This window comes from Gavialis gangeticus, unplaced genomic scaffold (genome assembly GCF_001723915.1).
Source record: "Gavialis gangeticus isolate Ggan-Ray unplaced genomic scaffold, GavGan_comp1, whole genome shotgun sequence".
Classification (NCBI taxonomy): domain Eukaryota; kingdom Metazoa; phylum Chordata; order Crocodylia; family Gavialidae; genus Gavialis; species Gavialis gangeticus.
This window is the reverse complement of record NW_017729015.1, coordinates 16795551-16821893: the sequence shown is the minus strand read 5'-3', so window position 1 is coordinate 16821893 and position 26343 is coordinate 16795551. Positions and strand designations below refer to the sequence as shown.

Here is a 26343-nt window from a genome sequence, read left to right as displayed (position 1 = left end):
GATAGGGGAAGATACTTGTCACACACACAAACTCCATAAATTGGTGAGCTCCACTCTTCTTTTTTAACACAAGAAATTAAACTGTTCACTATGCATTTAAATCACCCCTGGGCATTCTGGTTATCCTCACCTGAGATAGATGGGACAGTCTGCATCATTGCTGCTGTTCTAGGCTCTCTGCAAGCACTTCCTTGCATCAGGTAACCTCAAAAACAGGAGCACAGTGTTTCTTCCCAAGCAGAGCAGCTGGAGACTTTGTTTGAAAGTTAGAAACAGATTCCAGAAAACAAAATAGTAACTTCCAAGAGGTGCTGGGATGGTGGGCAAGTACTTCCTACGTTGGCCAGCTTTTTGCCTTTAGAGCAGATCACCTTGTTCTTGCTTCTTGTTATGTATTTTAACTCGAACCATTCAGGGGGATCAGGCTGGCTTATGGCAGAAGTGAAGTCAGTCTCAAATGAGCGGCAATGAGATTGCTTTCAAGTTTCAGGCTTTTTAAAAATCCTTATTCAAAATCGAAAAGTTTAATTAAACTCCTATTTAAACGACAACTATGTCCCAAGTGAGGCTGGCCTTCAGCCATTCGCAGAGCTGCTAGGCTAACAAATATAGATCATTAAAACACACCAGAAAGCCTGTGTATATCTAAGCTGTGAAACAGGAGAATAGTAGACCACAGCAGCCTTCTCTATGAAGCAGCAGGAGATAAAGTGGCCTGCTAGCTAACTATACACCTGGATCTGTACTAATACAAACCAGTCTCTTAATACAAATCCCAAAGTGTAATTTAAACTTGCAGAAGCAAGCAAATTCAGAGGTAGAGGTTATGCTTTATTCAGTTCATTCTCTGTTGCACCTAGGTATTCAAGCATGTGATGCATTATTATATGTAAACTGGGTGTGGAAGGGAGGAGGTTGCTGTTCTTTAGGACTCTACCACATACATCAGTGTCTAGGGGCTTTTTGCACAAGGTGGATATTAGATGAACAGGCTATACAGCTTTCTTCCAAACCATTATCATCTATGCTGTCTGCCAGCATTTAGGCATGCTTTAATATCTGGACACAATGGACCATAGAGTATGTGACAAAGCAGCTGCTGTGTGTGCTAAGCCAGTGGGCCTGCAAAATATCCTTGGGAGATTTTTGCTGAATTATTGGACACCCACAACAGCCCAGGCACTTGCGGTTGCTTTGAAAAAAACTATTTTTACTCCAAAAAAAATAGCTGAAATGTAATCTGCATTACAACAGGAAATTCAGAGGGGGTGTGGGGGGGTTAAATTACAGAAAAGTGCATGTGCGCGTGCACACACACACACATACACACACACACACAGAAAGTATCACTCACTTTCCATTCCCATCCTCTCTTTGCCCTCTATTAATTTAAAAATAGAAGATTTCCCTGCCCCCACCATTCTGGGAGTTTGTAAAAAACATATATAAATAAAATAGTTCCCAAGCCAAAAGCAGTTTCAGCTGCTACCTTAAAACCCCTAAAAAAAAAAGGGGGGGGTTCAGGTGGATACTGACAGAATGATCATAAGAGTTTTCTTTTCTTTACAGAAAATATCACATGTGCACCCTCTTATCTGAATCCCTCTATGTTTGATTAGAAATAGGAGAGACAAACCAAGTGTGTATGCAACTGTTACTGCACATTACTATCCCTCATGCTTAATACACAAAACAACATACAAGCGAATTCACAAGTAAGTCTTAATGCATCCAAGTATAACGCACAACTATAGCCTTCACCTGCAGATCTTTCTGCTTGCCCACTGCCAAGCACTACAGGAGAAGCAGTGGCCCAAACTTCTCAAAGTAATCAAGACTACAGGAAATATATAAAAGATATTTTTGGCACTTAATTGTTTTCTATACAATTGGAGATGTTAAATCTTTTCCTGGTAGCTCGTGTCCACCACAGTGTTAGATCAGTCACATAAAAAAGGTACTCAGGCCTTTTATTTTTCCTTGGAAAGAAAGGCAACATGGCTAGTTCCTTCCTGTTTGGTTTTGGCTTCATAGGCAAAAATCCTGAACAACGATTATTCCAATGCCAATCCTCCTCCACTCAAGTCACAAGCCTGCGTGAATAAAGGGTCTATCTTAGTTTTCATTCTTCCAGGAAAACAGTTTTTTGTAGGCAAGATAAAACATCCAGTCATCTGTTTTGCATGTGGATATCCACTGGTATAAAAGTTACTGTTGTGGGCTGCTTTATGCTGTTGCTATTTGGTCCTAAAGGAGGTGGGGTTGTGGTTTTGGAGCTCTTGGGTTCCAGCTCCCGTTTTACTCTCATGCGCCTGCAAACAGAAATACAGTTAAAATCTCATAGTCATTTGTTGCTTAAAGGGATGTAGTCTCTCCTAATCTCAGTGTAAGGAAGGACTGCCAAAGCACATAAAATCCACTGAAGAGGGTTCAGCCAGATTTCATCTCAACATCACTAATGACTAAGCAACATGGACCTGATAGTCACATTGGTCCATCCATATCTCTGCCAATTTTTCCCACGGAAGTGTTGACACAGTGTAGTTTGGGTTGCCCTTGGGATTTCAGCAATTAAGTACTGATGTGGCATGATAGCAGCTGACATGATGACAGTCTTTGATTTATCCTGTTTAAATATAGCAAAGGAGATTAAGAACAAAGTCCTGTACCTGTTATATGTTTTCAATAGGAGCAGAACCGCTGTAAAAATAATAATCACTCCAACTACGATGGCAGCTACTATTGCTCCAGAACCTAAGGTGGGGGGGGGGGAAGAGAGAGTCTTGTTTAAATTAGTCTTGCAAAATTCTTTTCACACAGAGCACAATTATTTAATTTAAACTTATTTAAAAAAAAAAAACACACCACAAAAATTAAACCTGCTGCTATGATTTATTTTCACCAGAATAGCAGTTTGAAATACAAACACTAGGAGGGAGCAGGGGAGGGGGTTACCAGCCAATACCGAAGCACTTAGTCAGTCCTAAAATATATACAGTAAGTAAAAAGAAAAAAGAGAGAGAGAGATTCTCTGCTGGGGAGGGATTCTCACACCACTTGGCTTTCATTTGTGGCTTGGGTACTTTGCTGTGAGACAATGAGCCAGCCTTTTTTATGTTTCTATTTTTCCTTCCACTCTGTCTAATTTGTATGGTCTGTGGGGCAGAGACCATCTCATAATGAGTATATAGGTGCCTAGCTCAAGGTAGCTTGTACTCCAGGTTGAAGCCTTTAGGCATTACCATCACACAAATAATAGACAGCTACTCATCATGCCTGTGATTAGACACATATGTCACTTTTGCAGGATCAGGCTCTATGGATCAGATGTTCTTAATTAAGTGATCTTCATCCTAAGTGTAGGTGAAGGCTCTGTGCCTGGGCTAGTCATTTTTTATTCCAATTCTACAAAATTAAGCTTTTAAAATTCTATTCTATTAAATTAAGGACTTGGCTAAATAAGACAGTCAAGAAAGTCTGCCAGAATTAACTTGTAAGCAGATTAGTTACAACTGAGTTAAACACCTGTATGGACACTTACTCAGAATTACAGTGGTTTTAATGCAAGGTAACTTTATTCACTTTCAAAGTTATTTAATGCACATCTTTAGTTAATTCAGATGAACTTTCCTAAATGTCTCAGTGTATTTTAACCTAAGAGTTATCAATAAACATTTCCCCCCCTAATTTTAAACTGCCAACATCAGTTTAATGGCCGAAATCATCAAAATAAAACTGGATTAGGCTGACTATATTCCTACTGGAATACAAGAATGATGCTGAGAAGCGCGTGCTCACCAGAAGCCATGATCTTACTCTATCGAATACTGAAGATGAATTTTCAAGTTGTTAACAAGGGAGCTTGCTTAATTCCATTGTTTAACAGTATTTACACATTGGAATATTTTCAGGAGTCTTTTCAAAATCCAACATGGATGCATGGCATTTTAAATAGTTTAATAAAAATAATCAATCATAATAAGTTTTCTTACTCTGATAAAGAACTTGGTCTCGAGACTTTGTGGTCACATTTCCTGGAAACTGGGGATCACCACTGACTGCTGGGGCAGCTGTCGTCATCTTGATTCTGGCTAGACACACAGAAAGAAGACTGATTTTACAAAACACTGAACTAGCAATTGTTACCACCCATTTGTGATAACTGGACAATTGCCAACCAGCTATTTTGATCCTAAAGAGCCATTTGCGATCACGTTACAACACGAGTGCTTCCATTGAAACAAGTGGGTGAAATCCAGGCACCGAGGAAGTTTTGCCAAGGACTTTCATTGAGGCATGATTTCACCCACAAGCAGCAGAGGTATCATTCTAGTCCTAAGTGATTGATCTGCTTATAAATGTACACCATGTAGCACCAGAGATGCATGGGATGAAGTAAGCAATTCCAGGCTCTTGAAAAATGTGTTATTGCCATTTCACAGTACGAGCTTCAGAAGAGAAGTTACAGCACTAATAGGAAGCAAGTGGCAGTAGTCAAGCAAATTGTTGCCATGTGGCTCAGTAAAAGCATCAGACAGACTAGCTCTGGCATGGGACATAACATTCTGCCTCTGAAAGTGAAAATATGGTAAATCCCATACGAGAACCAACAATATCCTACTTGTCCAGAACACAGCCGATGGTAATGACGATACTCCAATGTCTGGGGCTTTGCTTTAGAAGTCAAATAATAGAAGCTTTTTAAGGACAATTGTATTACACACACCTGCACAATATTGAAAGATACCCTCCAGGATGACAGATTTTTTTCAATTTCTAAGCCAGTAAATAAGACAGATTTGAAAATAAATCAAGGGTATAGCATCTCAAGCATAATGGCTAAGTACAGTCAAAAAGCCTGAGGCTGAACCGATTCACTCTTTACAGGTTAGTCGAACATGCAGAGATGAAACTGAGAAACAACTAGACATGCATTTACTTTTGATTCAGAAAATGCAGCCGCAAGCCTGCGGTTACCAAAACTAGTTTCTTCTTCCATTACAGCCTGGGCCTGCTATTACTCGAAGTTAAGTCACCTTAAATTGAAAATCTTGCCAAGTACTTAAAATAAAGAGCCAGAAGCTGGGCTCCCAAACTAGCAGTGATTTTCAGAAGTAATAGGACACCCGGATCCAACAGGAACTGCTGGGTATTTGGCCCTTTAGAAAAAAAATAATCAGATTACTTCTGTGGAGACTTCAACATAGAATGAACCCCAGCCCTAGGGTAATGGCCAAACTCCCACTGATTTCACTGGGGCAAGGATGTCATCCTAATTTTGAAAACTTTGCCCCTCAGATGGTGGAACAGAAAGATATGACCCCTGTCTCTGCCACTGTGAAGTGCTGCGCCATAGCAAGACTGCCTGCACCATAGCAACAGTGCCTCATCCTAAATTTATGACAGTAATAACTCATTCTATTAATTGGTATCAACTAATAGGAAGGGGAATTCAGACTGTTACTGGCAGGAAGGGAAACAGACCCTTTTCCCAGTGTCTGTCCCAGGGTATTGCAAGGTTGATTCCGTTAAATGGCTCAACTCTTTAGTTTAGAAAAAAATTGAAAATAACTCTCTCCCGGAATCTGTAACTGGGTCATTCTCCTCCGACTGAATGATTCCTTTGTATAACCGAGGCCAAGTTACTTTTGTAACATGATGATCTACTCTGGTCATAGATCTTTTCCCCCTGAAAAGATTTTTTGGACCGTAAGCTCCTCCGGCCCTAGACCATGGCATTTTGCAAAGAGCTTACGGTGCTCATAAAACCTACAACCTCGTGTTGAAGATACTGCAGCTTCTCCACAAAGCTGCATTGTCATCATCCCCCACCACCCGCTGCAGTTGAAAGACCACCGTGGGATACGGTGTGTGTCCAGTGAATGAACACAGCCAAAAAGACATCTCAATACTTCTGGATGGCAGCGATGAGATAGAGCACGGGGTGATGCTGACCAAGTCCTCGGGTGCCACAGCAACTGCTCAGCTCTGTGCAACTCAGTACAGCACTCCCCGGTGTCGCCAGAAAGTTTTAAGGATGGAGGAGGGAAGAGGGGGCCTGTCCCCTCTTTCACCCACCAAAGCCACCCCAATGAGGCTTTACAGGCTGGGGAAGGCTGAGCAAATATTTCCTTTAGGGGCCTGATTCAGGGAAAAATATGCTGAGCTTTCAACCTGCACCTGACTGTTCACTGGGTGCAGAAGCACGTGCTTCAGATCCTAGCTCTTTCTAAGGACTAATTAATAGGATATTAAACCTTTCAGTTCCTTGTCCTCGGTTCATACTAAGTTACCACCTGGATCAGCAGCATAACAAAGAAAGGTTGGGGGCAGGGTGGATTTGATTTAACTCAAATCGAGCTAAATCATGATTCAAATCACTGGTCAGGAAGCCTTGATTTAATCACTGTTTTCTACAAGAAGTGCATTCTTGTTGAATAAAGGACATCAAACATTTAACTTCTTGAAACCTTGCACTTTTGGACAAAGGCAAGGGCTTGACAAACTTGCAGACACCCAATGGGGCTGATGGGTGGGTAATCATCAGGTCTGTCATCTCTCGTCTCCATGTACTGCTCTTAACAAGGATGTCATCTCTGGAGACAACACACTCTCTCTATGCCTGAAGAAGGACGTTTGTGCCCGAAAGCTTGCAAAGAACAATCTTCCCAACTATTTATTTGGTCTAATAAAAGATATTACATCTACCCAAAGAACCTTGTCTGTCTATGATCTCTAGAAACACAAATCCATAGTTTGAGAACTGAGACTAAAGCATAATGGAGATGCTTAATGGGATCTTCTAGAGTGAGCACTCAATCCCACTGGGTAGAGTGGTTTTCTTTAATCTTTACTTTAATTCTATAGAGGAGCCTCTGGGAACCCCATAAGATTGGGCCTCTTGTCCATGGCCACTTGTGACCTACTTATAAAACATCTAAAAAGGTTACATGAATATATTGTCTCAAATAGTATACAATTAGAAGTTATAATTCCTATTCCATGATGATATCTTTGAGTTTTAATATATCTTAAATTAGAACTATAATTATATATATTTTTAAAAAAGCATCTTAACAATAAAACCAAAACATTCAATTAAATAAAAACCACTTAATTTTAAAAAAATCCATTTTTAAAATTAAAAAACATCATTGATTTTTATCCACCCTGGTTGGGGAGAGGGGAGGTAGGGTGATCCTCATGGCAGTAGCCACAGATGCCAACATGGGGGGGCAGTGCATGTTGCATAAAAATAGCAGATTTGGCTCCTGCTTTCCCGGTTACCACACTGCCACCAGCAGCCTAGTTGCGGCTGCTGCCCTGTGGCGATTCAGTGTGCAGAACTGCCCAGCTACGTCTCCGATCTGGCTATGCTAATAGCAGCTGGTGCACTGGCATTTCTGGATGAAATGCATCTCTGCCCTAGAAGCCTGTAATCTCACCTGAAGTCACAGGTTCACCTGTTAGAGGAAGGATGAGTTTGGTCAGCAGACTAGGACTGGCTTTGAAACAGCCAGCTTGGGAAAGCTGAATGCGTTGCAAGTCCCTTTTCATAACGTTATCATAAACCTCAGATGTGAAGCGGGGGGGCAGCTTTTGAGAACTAAAACTGGGAGCAAGGAGCAATGTGGAGTATCGATCTCAGCCTCGCCCCTGTGCCTTGGGTAAGCCTCTCTGCTTGGTTTCTCACTTCTGAAACTGGGAGAGTTGCATGTTGCAAGGATAAATCACACTGGAGTCAGTGAAAAATATCCTGTTAGTTCCAATGGGCTTCGAATCGCATTCTACTTTGCTTGAAAAAAGTGTTTTAAAGCTAACACCACCGAGTAGATGCTACATAACAAGGGTTGTATGGTTTGCAGCCTCCAAATCCACTTGAAACACTCCCTCCAGGTTACGCACAGGACTGTACTTTACTCTGTGCACACACACCTGCTCTCGACCCTGAGAGCTGCTAATTTATGTGTAATTTGAGACATAAGGGGACCTGAGCCTGGGGAAATATTTCAAGGTGGATGCAGACATAGCCAGAAGAGTTATGCCTTGGGCACATTTCCATTTAAAACACCTTTGCAGATACAGTATGTTGGTTATTTTGGCAATACCACCATATAGAAAGCCTCCCCTGTACCCCTCAATCCCAGGGACTTCAATCTGAAGGGACATGCTCATTTGCCAGAGAGATCAGGGTTGAAATTAAGTAGACAAACAGCTCCTGCTACTGCCTGAAACACCTGGCAATTATAGAGGAGGGTGGTGGCAGTGGTAGAGAAGAGATAGGGATGGATCGTGTTTTTCCATCAGAGCTCAAATTCAAGCGTTTACTTTTTGCCATGGGAGGCAGGTGATGCTCGGGGAGAAATGTAGACTTCAGTGTTGAGTAACCTAGAAAAAGGGGTCTTTTATGTCATGAATGAATAATGGGAAAATTCAAGAGAGACTATTGGCATCAATTCCCGGTTTAAATGCTGGGTTATAACGGTAGTCAGTTTTAGCTGAATATCAAGCCAGCCATTGTGTCACCTGCAATAATATTGATACTTCTATTGCAGCTGCCCTCTGGGGTCTCCAAGCACAAGGAAGTAATTGTTCCGGCTCCACTGAGACATGGTTAAGAATAATATCATTCCTGTTTTCCAAGTGGGGAAATAGATGTTGAAAGAATAAGTGATTTGCCTTCCCCTATTTACACTACTGGTCAGTAGCAAGGTAGGGATTTTGGCTCGTGCTTCTATTTCTCTTGACTATCACTCTGCTTCTCGTCAACCCTAGCTGGCAAAATCCATCACTGGACCACATTCTCCAGTAACACACAGGACAAACTAAGAGCCCTGAAAGCACTGGATAAAACTAAACAGCCTGTGTAATTAATTAATTTCTTCATTGAGAAAGCTGAATCAATGACCATGTTAGCTGTTAGCAAGGGAAATACTCTGTGACTTTCAAACTTAAGGGCCTAATTTACTTTTCAACACTGGAATATGGGGTCCTACATCACTTAGATCATTTCACCAGAGGGTATCAGCAATCTCGAAGCAGCGATCAGCAAGCAGCCTGCGAAGGCGGTGGAATTATAGCAATTCCAAGGGGTAAGAGTTAAGCGTTCAAGTCTCAGATTTTCAGTGAGATTTCTGGGGCTTCTCTAAGTCCCCACCCTACACCCCGAGTTGTTTCTTTCTAATGGCTATTGGGTGGTTGAAAGACAGACGTTTAGTTTCAATCCAATTTTCTTTGGCAAAAGATCAAGGTCCAAGACTGCCACCACACTTAAGAAGAGAGGCCAAGGACTCAAACCCAACTCCCCTTTCTCTATTGGAGATGCTCCCTCCAGGTCAGTGTTGAGAAGCATTATTAGTTGAGACTCACATTCCCTCCAGTTCCCATCGACTCAGGGCCTTTTGAAGCTGCAAAATTCACTTGCACTCAAAAAGGAAGAAAATCCACAATTTTTAATGCAATTGGGCATTTTCCTCTTCTCCAGGTTCAAGCTCACTAAAGACAAATGACCTGCTCCTGTCTGCACTGCGTGTGACACTCCAGCTCCTTGCCTGCCCCTCCAATAGCCTTGGGGGTGTTGGCTACAGCCGTGTTGGTCTAAGGATGTAGGCAGACAAGGTTCTTTGGGTAAATGCGATATCTTTTATTAGGCCAGCTAAATTGTTCGGAAAATTGTTCTTTGCAAGGTTTTGGGCACAACCAACCTTCTTCAGACAGAGTCTGCTGGTGTGTGCGCGCTCTCCTGGGTGGAACAGACGCTAGTATGCAAAAGGCAGGTCTGTGAAAATGCAGATGCATGGCAGTGAAGATCAGAGGCAATGGGACAATAACCTAACAATCACCATTACTAGCTAAATTACAGAAAACCTCAAAGTTTTATCTTGTTAGATCACAGTGAATGTAGAATTGATCCCTCTCACACATTTATGGAGCTCTGTGTCTTTTCAAGGGTGAGGAAATCAACCAAGTATTCATGGCAGGACACAGAGAAGGCAAATGCATTTGTTTAAAAATCATAAAATTCAATTCAGTCCCCAAAAGCTGACAGATCATCCAGACTCAACCCAAACAGACTCAACAGCCAGTTCAGTCATATACTACCTGGTTTGTGTTATAACAACAAAAAGGAAGCTCCAAGAGCTCCAAGAACATGGCCTTAAAACTAGGGCAAACTTTTTTCAAACAAAATAAAATAAAGAAAACGTGGTTCAGTAAGCTTTGAATGTGTCTGAATTTACCTTGCAAGGTTCTCAGGAGGCAGCAGAAATCCAGGTTCAAACTGCCTGGCAGGCAATCTTGTGTAAATGTGGCTGCAGGCAAAAATAACAAAGCTCTGTATGGAGAGTATGTATGAAGTGCAGATTCTGATGTCAGACCAGTGCCTTTATGCAAGTGTTTGTCTCCTCCTGGCTCCGGCTCTTTGCCCTCCGCGTTTAGTTGTTAACATACACACATTAAGGAGCACTTAGTTTCCTTGTTGAGGCTGGGTGATAATTACATAAAAGCTACAGACTGTTTCTGCGTCCAGCCAACAGCAGCTGCAGCCAAAGGAAAAAACAAACCCGAACCTACAGGTGGAAGGCCAGATCCTGCAAAGAGCTAAGAGCCCCCAGTTCCCACTAATTGAAATGCTCAGCCTTCCTGAAGAAGCCGACCCACACTTTCCTCTTCTGGCCCTCAGGAAGGGCCTTATTTCCCCTTCTTGGGTTTCAATCATCATTACGGCTGGGATTTTCAAAAGGAGCTCAACTCCCACATTTCATCAAAAGCTGGCCTCCTAAATCCCTTGGCTCTTTGAAAACTCAGCCTTGATTACTAAGAGCTGAAAGGTCAAAAAGCTGAGGGTGCTCCTTTGGAAATCTTCTGGATATTTTCATAATGGCACCATTACTCTAGTTGCCAGACTCCACATGCATAGTTAAAGAGATGCAGTGAGTGCATCTACACGTGCATTAATGCACTTTAGTTAATGCACATTGAATCTAGTACCTCTCGGTGCCTGTACAGGAGTGCGAAGGCTGTTCTGACGCACTGTAATTACAGCGTGTCGGAGCAGACTCGATCAATAGAGTCGGCAGGAGTGTGATAATTACTATGCTCCAGCAGCCTCCTGTGTCTCATACTTCCGTGTCCCTGCACTTCAGTATGGTGGTAGCAGCGCTTGAACTAAAGTTCCTCAAATGAGCTGTCAGAGCTGCTCTAATTAAAGCAGTGCAACCCCCACCCCCACATACACACATAAAAGTGTCTTCTGTTGTGAGCTACTGAGAAAATGTGCATTAGCCTATCTTAATGAGCATTAACTAAAGAGCACAGGGCATTTTTACACATACAAGCGCCACAGCACTGGGTGCTTTGAAAAGCACCCGGCGCTGCGATACTTGCAGTTGTGTAAGTGGCAAAACGTGCGCCAGCGCTGAGAAAATGGTAGTGGCACGCTTTTGAACTATCAGAGGTGCTTTAGTTCAAAACTGCACCACCACCATTTTCTGCACACTGACATTCATTTTGCCACTCAAACAACTGCATGCAGCACAGTGCAGCGCGCGATCAGCTTGTGATGAATCGAGTCTGCTCCAAAGCAGCAGATCTCCGGCACAGTGCAGGATGAAAAAGTATGTGTATAAATGCCCACAGTTTTCAAGTGAGGTTTAATGCACATTAACTAAATAGCACATTTTGTGACACCTGAATGTACATTAAAATAGGCTAATGTGCATTAAAGCACACATGTAGACATGCCCAGAGTCACCTGCTCGCATGCCAAGCATTTACGTTGCTTTCTAAAGAGTTCTCATCTGGCAATGGTGTCTTTCATCTGTCTGGAATCCATGGCAAACGGAGTATGGGAACCTGTGTAATGACGACAAACTGAAGTAACACTTATACATCTCCTGAAGTGTCTAGATCCACAGTGTTATGGGCACAATCCAGAGGAAGTTAGCAGCATTCTGGGATAATTAGGTTTCTGGGGGTTGCATGGTAGACAGAAGTAGTCTCAGGAGGAGTCCTATTTGGCATCACTGATCCAGTATGTGGAGGGCTGAGTGTCCTCAATTCCTCTTGGGGTCCACGGGAGGCTCAAAGACTCAGCATCTTTAACAGAACAGGCTAGAGACTTAAAGGACACTTCTGAAAATTTGGGTCCAATTTCCTTGCCCCAAAAGGCTGAAAGAGTCTGCATCAGGCTGGATTGGAAATCATGATTTCTCAAAAGTTCAGACTTCTGCCTAAACCAAGGGACCATACGTTCCTTCCCTCCTCCCTGCTGTTGTGAACATACTGTTTCTGCTAGAAAACACCCCAGAAACCCCATCATGCTATCTATGCCCTTTACATAGTCGCAATAAGAAACAGTCCCTGCCCTGAAGAGCTCACAGCTCAAACAGACCAGACAGAGGTTGGGAGAATGGAGTTTTTCTCTCTGCTGTATAGATTAGGACCCAAAGCGCAGACAGATGAAGTGACTCAGTCAAATTCACAAAGGAAATCTATGGCAAGGCTGGGAAGGGAACCCGAGTCTCTCCAGTTCAAGACCATCCTTCATCTCTCAGGATACAAAGCTCACACAGTTCAAATACTCCTTCTGTTCCAAATGAGACTTCCATTTCCGAGATAAACTAGCACACTGAGTAGTTTATGCTGAGCTTGGGTGCCTTTTGCTGAAAGAGCATTTTAAAAAAAAGAACCACAGTAGGGGAAGAAAGTCCTGGATAAACTCTCATTGAAAGCTAAAGCCATCTAAAGAAGAAAATCCGCTCAGTTCAGGGTGTGTTTCATTATATAGTACAGCTCTCTTGAAGAGTCATTTACCAGAAATTGTTTGCTCGAATGGCTGGATTTCCAGAAGGTTGACTTACTTCATTGTTTAAGCTTAAAAATGATTCATTTTTAAAAAATCCCAGAATCCTCTGCTTTTTAAACAAAACTGCCTATTTAGATGCAGTAGCTGAATGCTGTGTCAAATATCAGTGGATATCTGGGAACCATTTTGTAGTATATTCATGACATTAATGATGGAGGTTTTCCTTTACTGTCAACACTTTTTAATTAGAAGGCTCCTTTAAAACATTGGCTCTTTGTCCAGACCAACTGTACATATTTAGCTTATGAAAAGATACATGAGAAACACTAAACCAACTGTCCACGGGCCTCGTGTCAGAGTGTGATTTGCAGAATGGATGGTATGGTAGAGGTCTCAGGATGATTTAATCAATCCCCACTGATAAAGAAGTGTGATATGTTTTACAGTAGGACAAGGAGATGAGAGCAAGAGATCCGTTATAAAATATAACCTACTTGTTTATATCTCAGCTGGGACAGCCCTCAGCACAATGCCAGAACAGGAATAAGAACCTGGCGTCCCAATTTCAAGGCCCCTCTGCTAACAACTGGATCGATCTTTGGTGCGTGAAACAGGCCTCCTTCTTGGTGCTGTTCTGATATATAATAGGCAAGCCATAGGAGGATGAATGTTTTATTCTTGCTCGTATATTTGCTTTCCTTCTTTAAAAAAAAAAACAGCTTTGAAGAGTGAAAGATTTGATCAACTCTTACCTGAACTCAGAAATAAAGGTTAACCTGGATTTTCTGTGATTCTGAAGTCAAGGCAAACTATGATGGCTGAGAAATCCTCCTCTACAAGACCCAACAAAGAATTAAACGTAAGACTCGAGTGATAAAGCCAGTACACCTACCTATACACCTTAAATTGATGTAAAACACTGAACCAGCCAAAGATTCAAGGATGTGTTCAGCCTTAACATACCTGCGTGACATACCTGCATCTCACAAGAAGGGAATTTGATCCATCTGCTGAGCACTGACAGGGTCAAGCATTTACAGGTCACTCCAGCAGTGGGGGGATGTGTATTTTCCAGTTAAAGATTATCTTGAGAAATGGATTCAGGCCAGAGCCGGAAAAAGGAAAAAAAAAAAATGCCCTACAGTATCAAGCTGGGCTCAGTGAGGCAATGCCTCTTGTGGGATAAGGAAAAATCAGGGTGCTATTTAGAAATCACCAGCTGCCTCTCAAAGGGGAAGCAGGATTGGAGAATAGGATAAATGTCTACATTTAAGCCTAAATTAAACTTTTTTAACCAAGCCTGGTTTGACAATCGACTTTGAAGTCAGAACGGTTAAGTGTTTGTCTCTACTGCCCGCACAAGGGTGACCAAGGAAACCTGAGTTAAGTTGCATGTTGGTGGCAAACATATTGATCCGAGTGTCACTTGAGCTACAAGGACAGCCAGCCCTGGACCAAGCCCTGCTACCTCCAGATCTAGCTCTGTTGACAGGGAAGGGCTGGAATAATCCAAAACATCCCCACTTTTTATGAAATTCTGGGTTTTGCAGAAGGATCAGCAGCCTCCACCTACTGCTGATCACTCAAGTACAAGCACTCTCAGGCTCCACAACATGCGAGAGAGGGACCAGCGCTACGTGTCCAGACCAGCTGTGGGCTGCAGAGGACTGCAACAGAAACCCTTAATGTTCCTTTGACAAGCTACAGAAGAAATAAAGCCAATGCCCCTTCTACTTCCTCCTCCCACCATGACCATCCACAGATGAAGGGGGAAGCATTAGTGAGGTGGGAACAACAGCACCCCATGAGATTTCTAACCCAGCTCCGGAGGCCAGGATCAGAGTTTTTGGTGCCTCCGAACCCACTATCAGTGTCCTGTGTCAGTCCTTCTGCAGCAGTTTTCTACCACAGAGGAGCACTTGGACCCTGAAATCTCAGGAATTAAACCACTGGCTTAAACTGGAATTCAGACTAAGAATAGAAGCATTGACGAAAAAGTCTTTTTTGGCCAAGCAAAAGAATCTCGTATTTTACAAACAATCTTACTCAGCAACAGATTGTAGCAAATACTATAATAAATCCAAAAGAGATTAGGAAACCAAACAGAAGCACTGCAGTGTCAAACACGGCCAGGTTTGAAGGCTATATTTGGATACAAATCTAAACAGCCTCAGAGCTGGGATCCAATCTCCCATTCTCCATTTTAGTTTCAGAAGCACCTGTGGGAGAAATACCTCCTGGTTGTTTGCCTAAATAGAGAGCGGATTGTCTTCTTCTGATATTGCTGCAACACCTTGTACATCATGAGCTCTGCTATCCTGCACATAACAGCTCTCAGTATGGGGAGACCACGCAAGGCTCATGCTGTATACTGTAAGCGAAGGATAGGGTGGGTGGGCACTGGGGAGGTGCCAGTTAGGAGCTGCATGTAAACCATGGATGAATTCACTGCTAAGATACAAACGGGCAAATTCTAGCCTGGTGGCTTTGGGTGCTACCCGGTTGAGGCCAGGGCTGTCGGCTGATGAGAAGCCTTCATCTGCTCCAATGGGAGTAGAAAATCCAAAGAAAAGGACTTTATCAAGACAGGATTCTTTACTGCAGGAGATTCAGGTTTGACCCTGTCTACAGAGCTTCCCCTTTTATTCCCAAATCAACTGTTCTTTCCTTTTTGCATCATCCTTTTCTGTAGGACTAGTCTACCCCATGGTAGTGGCAAGTCCCAGTGTGGAGAGGGCCGTAGCTCTCTTGCACCCTATGCACCTGTGTTACCTAGGCAGGCTCCAAGCCTGGGAATTTACTAGGGGAGCTGCTTTGGGATCTCCCCTCTGCCCCATCCTCCAGCCCTCAGTCTAAGGTGTGCCCAAATGAGCTACTAAAGACAAGCCCAGCATGGCCTCACTGCCAAACTTCTGGGTTTGGAGTGTGCTGGCAAGTGTGGAGGAGCAGGGCATAGGGTGGGTGCACTCAGCCGTCTCTTTGCCAGGACCTCTTGCCACCACGGTGTAGACGAGCCACAAGAGATCTCACAGAGGACATGGTCCCTACCATACTAGGTGCTGCCCACACATACACAGCAAGAAGCAGCCCATGTCCTGACAATCGTACACTCTAAATACAGACAGCAGGTAGGTGACAGGTAGCCTGATGTATCCCTTTGACAGAGAGATTTAAAGGCCAGATATGATCCCTCTTTTGAGTGCTGAGCTCTTTTGAAGCCATAGCTCCAATAGGCTTGCCCCAAGGCCACGCAAGAACTCTGGTGTGACCTTGGGACAAGCTGGGTTAAACCATGGTCTCCAGGGTCCCAGACCAGTGCCTGGACTATCAGAAGACATCCCGCAGGGGTAAATCCAGGGGCAGATGCCGTGGTGCAGCTGCACCCCTCTGATTCCAGCTCCACCCACACTTTAAAATCAACTACCTGGGAGGGGCAGCAGCATTTCTGTTTAAGCAAGGCTGAGCAAGTCAATTGACTTTATGGCTCATTCTGACCCTGATCTTTGTTAACTTCTCTCCACTCCACAGGTGTTAACACACCTCTCTCCTCCTTAATGGCATTGATCTTCCACTATTTGAACTATTCTTTCTTCCGCAATCTTGCTGTCCATTCCTGGTAATGTCTTTTGCTTACTTTATAGCCCTGCAGACTGTTTTTCGCTCTAGTTAAAAACCTCAACTTGGGTGTGGTAATATTAACTCCCATATAGAAATGGCTGAGTGAAGCATTGGAGATGCTCAGGAAGGCTAGATTTGGTTTCATGAATTTAATTAAGAGATGTACATTTAACTGTAATGAGCGCAATGATACAATATCCTTTGAATACCTTTTGCCTAGTTTGTTGTGTTTTTTTTAAACTTTGCATACACGCTAGCAAATTAGTGTGCATTCCAATATTTATACAAGCGCTCTGACATGTTTTAATTAAAATGCAATTAACTGACTCTGCTGGAGTGTTCCAATTAGAATGCTCCAGCCTGCTGCAGTGTCACATGTATTCAGTGTCCCGCATTTCAAAATGGCAGTGGGGGCACTTTAACTAAAACTCATCAAATGAGTTTTAGTTAAAGCTCCCCGTGGCCATTTCAAAATGTGGGACACTGAATACATGTGACACATCAGTGTTTGAGTTAGGGTGGCTGTCTGAGAGCTGCTCTGATTAAAATGCCCCCTCCACTCCAGAGCAGAGGTATAGACACCCTTTTTTTTTTGCTTTGCTATTGAGCTAAATAATATAGTGCTAGCCCCCTACCACATTAGTAAAGCTTCTCATTTCTCTTTAACTGAAGAAGTGTGTTATATGTGATGACACGCTACACCCCTCTTTTCAGAGCCTAGATCTGCCCATGCACCCAAGTTACAGAGAGCTACATGCAAAACCATTTTAAATCCCAGTAAGAGACTGAATGGCCCAATCTCAAAACCTGCCAGAAACAAGTTGCAGTTAAACCTGTAAATCAAGAATGTCCCACAGATTACACTGAAGAGCTGAAGTAATAATAATGATAATAATAATAGTAATAGTAATAAATAATAATCATAATTTGTCCTTCTCTATTTCCCATCCAATGATCTCAAATCCCATTACAGACATTAACCCTAACAGCAGTTCTCAGCAGCAGGTATTAACCTGATTTTAAGAGGAAGGGAGAAGCTACTTGCCCACAGGCTGTCACAGCTTGGCAGCATTTGGGTGCAGAACGCACCCCAACTCCCAGCTTCTCCCACTACGGACCTGTTCATGTTCCCTCCCTGCAGTCAAGACAGCTTTTAAAAAACACCTGAGGTCAGAGGTGCATTTCAAACATAGTAGGAAGCAGCATTTTACAAGGCAGTGCAGTTTAGTTTAGTCAAAGATGTGTTTCTAGTCCATGAAAGTTTCCAAAGATGAATTTAGAGTCAACACAGACACAGTTGCTTTGATCTCTGGCCCTTTGCCACTTAAAACTGCTGAGATTTTAAACAGCCAGCAGCCACGGTGCAACTTCCTAGCAGATAAGTGGAGAATGCAGCTGGAGTTTAAGGACGGAAACAAGGGCAAGGGGCCTCACAGAGATCAGCCCGTGAGAGGGGTTTTGTGCACAAGAACAAGCCTTTCCTAGTGTGGAATGGTATCAGCTCACAGGTAGATCCCTCCTCCTTACCCTCCCTGCAGGTGAGTCAGTCTCCACTGCTCAGTACATTGTTGGAGGCTGCATGTCCCAGCACGAAGGTTGAAACTGCTTTGGTTTCAGCTCAGGCACACGTAGAGCTGGGATCCTGTGCCTGACATTTAGCCGCTTGACAAGTTCGGTAATCGGTTTGAAAGAATGATTAACACGAGCTGTATAACCACAGAGAGGGGGCCATTTCCTGAAAGGCAGCAGTGGTTTGGTATTGGTCATAGCTGCACAAAGCTTGCCCCGGCGAGGTTTCCTTTCACAGGCATCTCTCCTGCTGGCTAGTTACGATTCCTGAATGCTTCATTCAGATCCCAGCAATGCAGCTGGATAAAGAATTACAACCTTCATCCTTAGCACGTGCAGCACTGTGCCACCACCTGGGCTCTGGGGGCAGGAGGGAGAGTTCACAACCAGCATTTGCCATCACCCTGCCCATCCAGTATTGTTAATATGGGAAAGAGTCCTTATAGTTCGATACAAGGGGAATCCCACGGGTGTCCTGGTATGGAAAAGCTAGCTAATAATAACTGCTCGAAACATGCAGCTGGTTAATGCTTCCCATCACTTTAACAAAGTGTCTCAAACCATGTGACAAAAACATGCTCCACTGTTGTCAGGTTTCTGACCCTGAAACGTCTGCACCTACCCCGCTTACGCATGTGCCCTAAAGGGTCAGAGTGATCTCTGATCTACATCCCTTTGCTCTAGCATAACCCTCTACTGCTGAAGATGCCCTCTTTCTTCCCTTCTCCCTCCCCTGGAGAAACGTAACATTAGACAAAGTAACATGGAATGAGACTGACCCAGAACAGAACAGAACAGAAGAAAGAGGCATGGGACATAAAGGGAAATACCTTCTTGTGGCCCCAGTCAATCCTGTATCTTGTGTAGGCTGGAACCCGTGTCCAAAAGCCAGGATGACACACTGTGGATGCACCCTGCAATATCTGGTGCAGGATCACAGAAATGCACCCCCATTTTACAGATGGAGAAATTGAGGTGCAGAGAGATGAAGGAACTTGCCCAGCATGAGGAAGTCAGTGGCAGATCTAGGAACAAAACCTGACTCTCCCAATCCCTGTTTGTGGAGTGTATCATTACCCTTCTCCCTTGCTAAAGGGAGTGAGTTGGGCAATGAATGGGAGGCCCCGAGTACTTCTTGTGCAAGGGCTGCTATACAGACCCAAGTCAGTTATGCCTTTGGACACATTTCCACACCCATTCACTTCAGAGACTGCACGCGCAGGCTCTCAACGGTAAACACAACCCTTTTGACAAGGGCACTTTTAGCCCCTTCATACATAGGCGTTCCAGCTGTCCTTTCCTGCTCTGGACAGAGAAGGACTTCTCTCTGCTTAGCACAGACAGCTCAGTCCCAAGCAGGCACAGATCACCAGCAGTACATACAGCAAGTGTGAATGGGCTTGTAACATCAAGCAGCACGAACAAGCACACAAGAACATGCAAGACAGCCTCATGCATTAGCCAGGAATCTGCAGCACCCAGAGGGGATAAGGGAGTGGCTGGCAGGTGGAGTCAGAACCAGAGAGACCTCGATGAAAAGATGGGTTTGGGCCGGAACAGCAATTTACACCCAGCAGCCAAAGACTGGAAACGCTCCTCTGACTTGGACGCTAATAATCACACAGGGGGGCCAGCCTGCATCTTGTTTAATGGGACAACAGCTGGGGAGGCAGATTTCAGTGTGTGTTTTAAGAAGGTCAGGGGATGTTAGTGGGGTTACAAGACTGACCTAGTCCAACCTGGTCTCTCAGCATCAGCTCCCAGCCAGAAGTAACAATATCATCTGAATGGAGACACAGAGCTCTATAATCAATCAACTGAAGACGCAGCTCCTCCAGCTCTCACCTGGAGAGTTGCATTTCATGCCCATGATCTATCCTGGCCTTGGGGGCTGGTAGAAGGGGTGGAGAGAGGAAGAGTGGTGTATTGCCACCCACCCACACTTCACTTGCCACAGTTCAACTCGATCAGTGGATCAGGAGTCCGAACTCCTGAATCCCCAGCTCAAGCTCTGGTTCCCTGTGCACCCCTAGGCAAATGACTCTAGGTTTCCTTCTTCCCCCACATCTACAAAATACACGTTATTTTCCCTGCCTCTGAAAAGCACTGAAAGATGGTTTGATAACACAGGCCTCCTCATCTGGATCGGAGCAAACGTAGTGCTGAGGAAAAACACTGGACAGACAACCCTAGCGTCTGATATCCATTTTAATCAAGTAACAGCAACTGCACCCAAAGCAGCAGTGCAAGCATGTCCCTATCCTGCCCCACCCCTGCCTGGGGGTGATCACTTTTAGATGCAACAACAGAATTTGTTCTCCATGGCCTACTTCATCATTGACCTTTTAGACCAATCTGTTCATTAGTGCCAATAGCACCAGCGTTGTGATTTGGACACTTGTTTCCAAGGACATTACTGTGACCCAAACTCACTTTACACTTGGCTACAGAAGAGTCAGACTAATATGAACCACAGCTAAGCAATGTCCTGCCACCTCAATGCCAGAGAAGAAATTAGTTAATATACGCTCCAAGGATCCTAGGAATAGTACTGTGCCCCATGCTATGGAGAAGGGCAAAGACCCCCAGTCCTAGCCATTCTGACCTAGGAGACAAATTTCTTCTTGGACTCAAACTGAGCCATCAGTTCGACCCCGAGCAACAGAACAAGACCCTCCAGCCAAAGCAGTGATCCAAGCAGCATCTGCATTAGAAACCAGACTTTTAGAAACACATTCATGCTTTAGCACACCTGCTGTTGTAGCCACAGCCCTAGATCCATATGCTCAAATAGCAAAGTGCACCGACAAATCAGAAGCTCTGGAGTCCTGTGTACCCAAAAGGACTCAAGCAGCTCTGCCTATGTGCTTCTGAAACCGCACCTCTAAGTGCAGGCAGCTTGTAAAATGTTTCCTTGTGTTGTCACAATGACTGATAAACACAACTATGGCACGGCCCGTTTAGAGTACAGGAACGCCATTCAAATCCAATCCCTCTCACACGCACACACCCCTTCCCCACTCTCCCACGCAAAATAAATTATGGCTAAGGACTCGATCCTTGTTCCTGCAGGAGCTTATGGAGTATCGGCAGTGCCCACACTGGGACTGGGCACCAAGGCTGTTAAGCACAGCACTTCTCCCCGCTCTGATCACCCCCCAGATCGCTCTGATCCCTTATGAGGACCAGATTGCTGCCAGCAGCCTGATGCCTGTGGAGAACTCCCTTGCACAAGGGCACGTACAGATTTGCGCTCTGCACACACACACAACAATGCTCCCGCGCATCTGTGGCATAATTTGTTTACTAAACAATTTATTTTACTGAAGCTCAGAATAAGGCTACACCCTGAGCCGCCTTTGATGTTGGGTCAGCCAGGCTCTCCAAGTAACATCTTCCCTCTATATTATATCTATGCAAATCAAAGAGGTTGAGTCAACAGAGCCGCAGCTTGCCAGAAGAGGGATCTTTCTAGTTCAGGAGTGGCTTGCCCCAAGTGGTACGGGCACACATCAGACCGGGGAGGCAGCAGGGAGCAGAAAGCAGAGCAGCAGATTGGGCAGGGGAAGGGGATCAGAGTGGCACTCAGGGAGGGCACAGGGTTTGATTTGTGACATACCTGCCAAAAAAGGCTCCCTCTTGCACCTCCCATTCTAGTCCATGATCATGTAACAGGTTAAGGCCTCCACCAGAGGCCAGTACACGAGCCAGGAACTACTCTCCGCCCCGATGAGCCACGTGCAAAACTCAAGAGATGCCAAGTGGCTTCGCAGGGGTTTCACACAGTTCACGTTAAGATCTGAAATGCCAGCTCCCTGTGCACACCACTAAGGGCTACAGCTCTGTACACCAGCAAGGCAAATCCACGGGGCAGCGAGGAAGCCACAGCCGATGCACACAACCCCAATCGCTGCAGTGCGCTCGCTTTGCTACACCACAGAGGAGGCTGCGAGGACAATGAACTTTGTATATTGACGGGAAACTAGACGATTCCAATAGCTTTTCCCTTGCGTGGGTCACTGACTATTTGATATTTTTTCCATCTCTCATTTCATTCCTGTCATTGTGGGAAGCTGAGGGGCTCTACAGTTTGTGGCTGTATTTCCTGATTCTTTGGACTCTCAATAGGAGCAACGTAGTCAGTGCCAGCTAGATGTTTCCCTCGCCTCACATAGCCAAGGTCAAAGTTTTAGCCAGCTCATCTAGGCCAAATCCCATGCTAACTAGGCGAGGAATTAACACCCCACTTTCAGGAATCTCCATCCCAGGCACATGCCCGGTTCATGAGAACACAACACATCTCTCCCCCCCCTGGGAACAAGGACCATCTTCCCGGGCAGATGCCAACGTTTTGCACTCTGTACAGCAGAGCAGACCCTGCACAAAGACAACTCAAGGGATTTCTGGTTTGCAATTAGGCTCTCTTCCTCCCCACAACATTTCTCACATCTCTCTACCCACTTCCTCACTGTACCGTTTGCAGGGTCCTCTAGCTTTGTTGCGTTTCCTGGCTTTGCCTTCTGGCAGCAGCAAACAGTGCATGAGAGAGCAGGACATTCATCAGCTGAACCCTTGCTACCAACATGGGTAGCCATGGGGGCACAGAACTAAACCTCTTTGTTTTCTTGGATAATATTGCAGGATTTGTTTCCATATTTTTCTTTTTTTCCTAAAAAATATAAAAAAAGTGTTTCACTTAAGGTTCCTGATTCCATTTTAAATGCCTTCAAAGACAACAATTGGAGACTGTTAACAAACAAAATAGCTTCAATTTGACTTCTAAGCCCCACAGTTCAGGATTGGAGGAGATGGGGTCTGTTGTGCAAAGCAGAAGCACAGCTCTGGTCCTCGTCTTTAAAAATTCCAAGTTTTGGTTAGTAGTGTTAGGTGACATTTTCTTTTTAGATTTAAAAAAATATCCTGTCCCAAACTGGGCAGAAGTCAAAGTCTTGGAAGTTTTTGCAGCCAAAACACACACCTACATGCAGAGAGAGAGAGAGTGTGAGTGAGTGAGTGAGTGAGTGAGTGAGTGAGTGAGTGAGTGAGTGAGTGGAATAATCTTGGGCCATTGAAAATGTTTAAATTTTGATAATATCAAAATATTTCCTCCCAACTCCACTGGTTTTCACCTTTTAGTGCAGAGTTTGTCTTATTTCAAAGTAAAGAGTTGTTTCAAAATGAAAACTTGTTTCATTTAAAAAAAAACATACTGAAAGTGGAAATTGATGATTTCTAAGCCCTTTTTCTTCAAGCAACAATTTAAAGTCAGGAATATAATTGGAAAAAATAACAATCTTGTCCCACAACATTCCATTAATTACATTTCTAATTCCCCCCCAAAAAAATCCCATAAAAAATTCTCATCCAATTCCACAATTCTTTAACTTTGTTATTAGGCAGCAGTTAGAAGCCTAGATGACCACGGTCCTGCAAACACTGGAGTAAGTAAAGAAGTTACAGTGCACGTGTTCATCGGTGTTTGTACACCAGTTCTTTACAAATATGATCCTTCTGCAGAAAAGAACCAGAAGTGGGGCTTTCTCCCCCAGTTTAGTGTCTACTACCTGCCACTGCACAAAGGCAGAACGACTGTGCTCACAAAAGATGCTGGATTAACAGCTCGGGGAACCAAAATCCTCTCTACAGAACAAGCACAGTTCAGGCTATGGATGTAAATGCCCCTCTCTGTGGGTGCATCTACACATGCGTTAAGAAGCTTTAATGTGCATTAAATCTAGTACCTCTGGGCACCTTTACACGTGCTCTGGGGGTAGGGGGTGGTGCTTTCCTTAGAGCAGCTCCGAGAGCTGCTCTAATTAAAGCGCCACGGTGTGTCATGTATCAGTGTCCCAGCTCTTGAAAATGGTGGTGGGGGCAATTGAACTAAAGCTTGTTTAATGTGCTTTAGTTCAAGTGCCCCCGACCATTTTCAAGCACAGGGATGCTGATACACAAGATGCCGGAGGCTGCTGGAGCGCAGCAATTGCCATGCTGCAGACTCGATTAATCCAGTCTGCTCCAACACACTGGAATTGCAGCGTGTTAGAGCAGCCTCCATGCTGGTCCATAGGCACCCTCCACAGTGCAGTACTAGGAAAATGTGTAGTAGCCTGTCTTAATGCACATAAACTAAAGAGCATGGTTTTTAAGTGATGTTTAATGTGTATTAGCCTATTTTAAGCAATCTTCAAATGTCCATTGGTATTTTAAGAGACAGTCTCACAGTGAACTGGATTGGGATTCAGCTAAGCAAAAACTCATTCCAGAGCCTCCAATTTCCCCCCTCTCCACATGGATTTTTTACTGGATAGACTGACAAAGCCGATTTCCATGCGCAGTACAGAAGTCTGGCAACTCCTTTTACTTAGCAAACAAAAGGATGAAGCCACAGTCACAAGAAGATTTCCTCAACTACTGCACGTTTAAACTCACAAAAACTCACCTATAGAGGGGCACACTGCATTTGAACCCATCCACACATCACATAATACTTTGCCCTTTGTGCCCCCTTCATCCAAGAAGATTCTCATAACGCTTTGCAGGCACTCATTCACATCACCTGAAAATTGAATAGTATTATATCTATTTTATAGGAGGTGACCGGCCCACCCAACAGGTCACTAGCAGAGTGGAGCGTAGTACCTTCACCACAACTTGGGTTGCAGAAAGTAACCCGCCATCCCTGCTAACACACCATCTAGTAGAACGGATGGCATTAGTGCAATTGCATTCACAAAATACCTACTTTTAGTCACTTCCTGGAGCACGAAGAATATTAGTAACCATGACAAACAAGAAGTCACCATTCAAGTTTGTTAACAACTTTGCGTTCCCAAAGAGTCATGAAGTTAACACACGTTCTTATGCGCTGAATCAGCTACATATTAGGCTAACAACAACAGTACGTTCCAAGTCTTTAATCTCACTTCACATTAAGTACAGGTTTGCCAGTCCAAACGATTGAATTTTGTGTGTTAGGACTGGCAATCTTAAGGAAACACCTTCTTATTGTGCTGGGGGTACGCAAATCAGAACGACAGGCTCAGTGCACTCCCCGCTGAGGGAAGATTGTTAATCAAAGACTTCTCTTTCTTGTAGACATTTCAAACTCCCTAGGGACACAATAACTTCCTCCTAGATCACTCTCAAGCATTATAACATAATGGTTTTTAGATTAATGAAAGAAGTACCTGCTAATGCAATAGCTTGGCAGAAAAATCTCTCCCCATCGATATCAGATTTCTTTCCTGTTTATGGCCAGCATACAAGGAGCTTAGTATGTTCAAATACTACCAGTCTGAATTCTGCCATCATTTAAACTGGGCTGACGCCAGAGTAAGTCAGCTGAAGCGATTCTGTACTCGGAGCTATGTGCACACGAACTGACAGCACACTGTGACTGACAGCTTGTGAAACAGAAAAGGCCACTCGTGACACCCTTAGAAAACATTTTTAACCTTTTAAACATTGGAACGCAGCACCAATACAACACTGGTAACAATACAACCCCGGTAGCAACCGTACTAACAGATGACAATTCACTGTCGGAAACTTCCCTAGGGCCTCCGCTCTGAGCGCGTTTACACATATGCTTCAACGGGTTTTTACGCACGAGACGACTCGCGTGGAGACGCAGAAGCCTGTAACTCTCTCCGGGATCTGGCCCCGGGGTAACGCCGCACACAACTTTCCGGGTGCTCTGTGGCCCTCGCATCGCTTCCGTTTCATCTTCTTCCAAGGAGCAAAGACTGCACAAGCCACCACGTTACTCTAAAGAGGCGTCTCTGCCAGGGGCCAGCGCAGTCAAATGACTAAAGCCGGTTTAATGGCTCTCGAGCGGCCGAGGATTGTTGCCTCCCTCCCGTTTATGATTTTAAAGCCCAAGATCTCCAAAGGATCTTACTGCCAAGACTTCAGGAGCTCCCCAGGTCGGTAAATAGCAAGGAAGGAGAGGACTGTGCGCTGCCCGCACACGGGAGGGGAGGTGCCTGCCGTTTCTCCGGGCGACCGGTGCTACCCAAGGCTCGGCTCTCTGTCTCTTCCTGACTGGAGCCAAGTTCCCCGCGAGCTGTGGGGCGCAAGCCCCTTCCCCAGGCCTGGGGAGGACAGCGCGCCAGCTCAGGGAGGCGTGAGGTAACGACGGGAGGAGAGGGGCAAGCCCTGCCCCAGGTCAGCACAGGATCATCGCCGGCCCCAGCCAGGCCCCCGCGGACCTCTTCAGGTTTCTCGGCGCACCCCCGCTCGCCGGCCCCGGGCACTCACCCGCTCCGCGCCCCGGCCATCCCCCGCGGCTGCCTCCGGCCCAGGTGCTCCGCGCATCGCCCGCCCCGGCGGCAGGTGCTGGCCGGGCT

General features: G+C 44.6%; 1 protein-coding gene across 5 annotated transcripts in view; it reads right to left on the bottom strand.

Moving 5' to 3' along the window:
• Positions 1-26343, bottom strand: part of NCMAP (non-compact myelin associated protein) — a 35061-nt gene that overhangs the window by 2272 nt on the left and 6446 nt on the right. For 2 of the 5 annotated variants that reach the window (XM_019512433.1, XM_019512432.1), the window contains exons 2-4: positions 3993-4091; positions 2670-2754; positions 131-2312 (exon numbers count right to left, since the gene is read on the bottom strand). In XM_019512433.1, coding sequence (XP_019367978.1) covers positions 2171-2312; positions 2670-2754; positions 3993-4080 — 315 coding nt within the window. In that variant the 5' untranslated portion in view covers positions 4081-4091 and the 3' untranslated portion in view covers positions 131-2170. Of the gene's footprint in view, positions 1-130; positions 2313-2669; positions 2755-3992; positions 4092-16632; positions 16649-17929; positions 18030-26343 lie in introns of those variants that run through there. The other 3 variants (XM_019512435.1, XM_019512434.1, XM_019512436.1) reach the window with 3 other exon arrangements.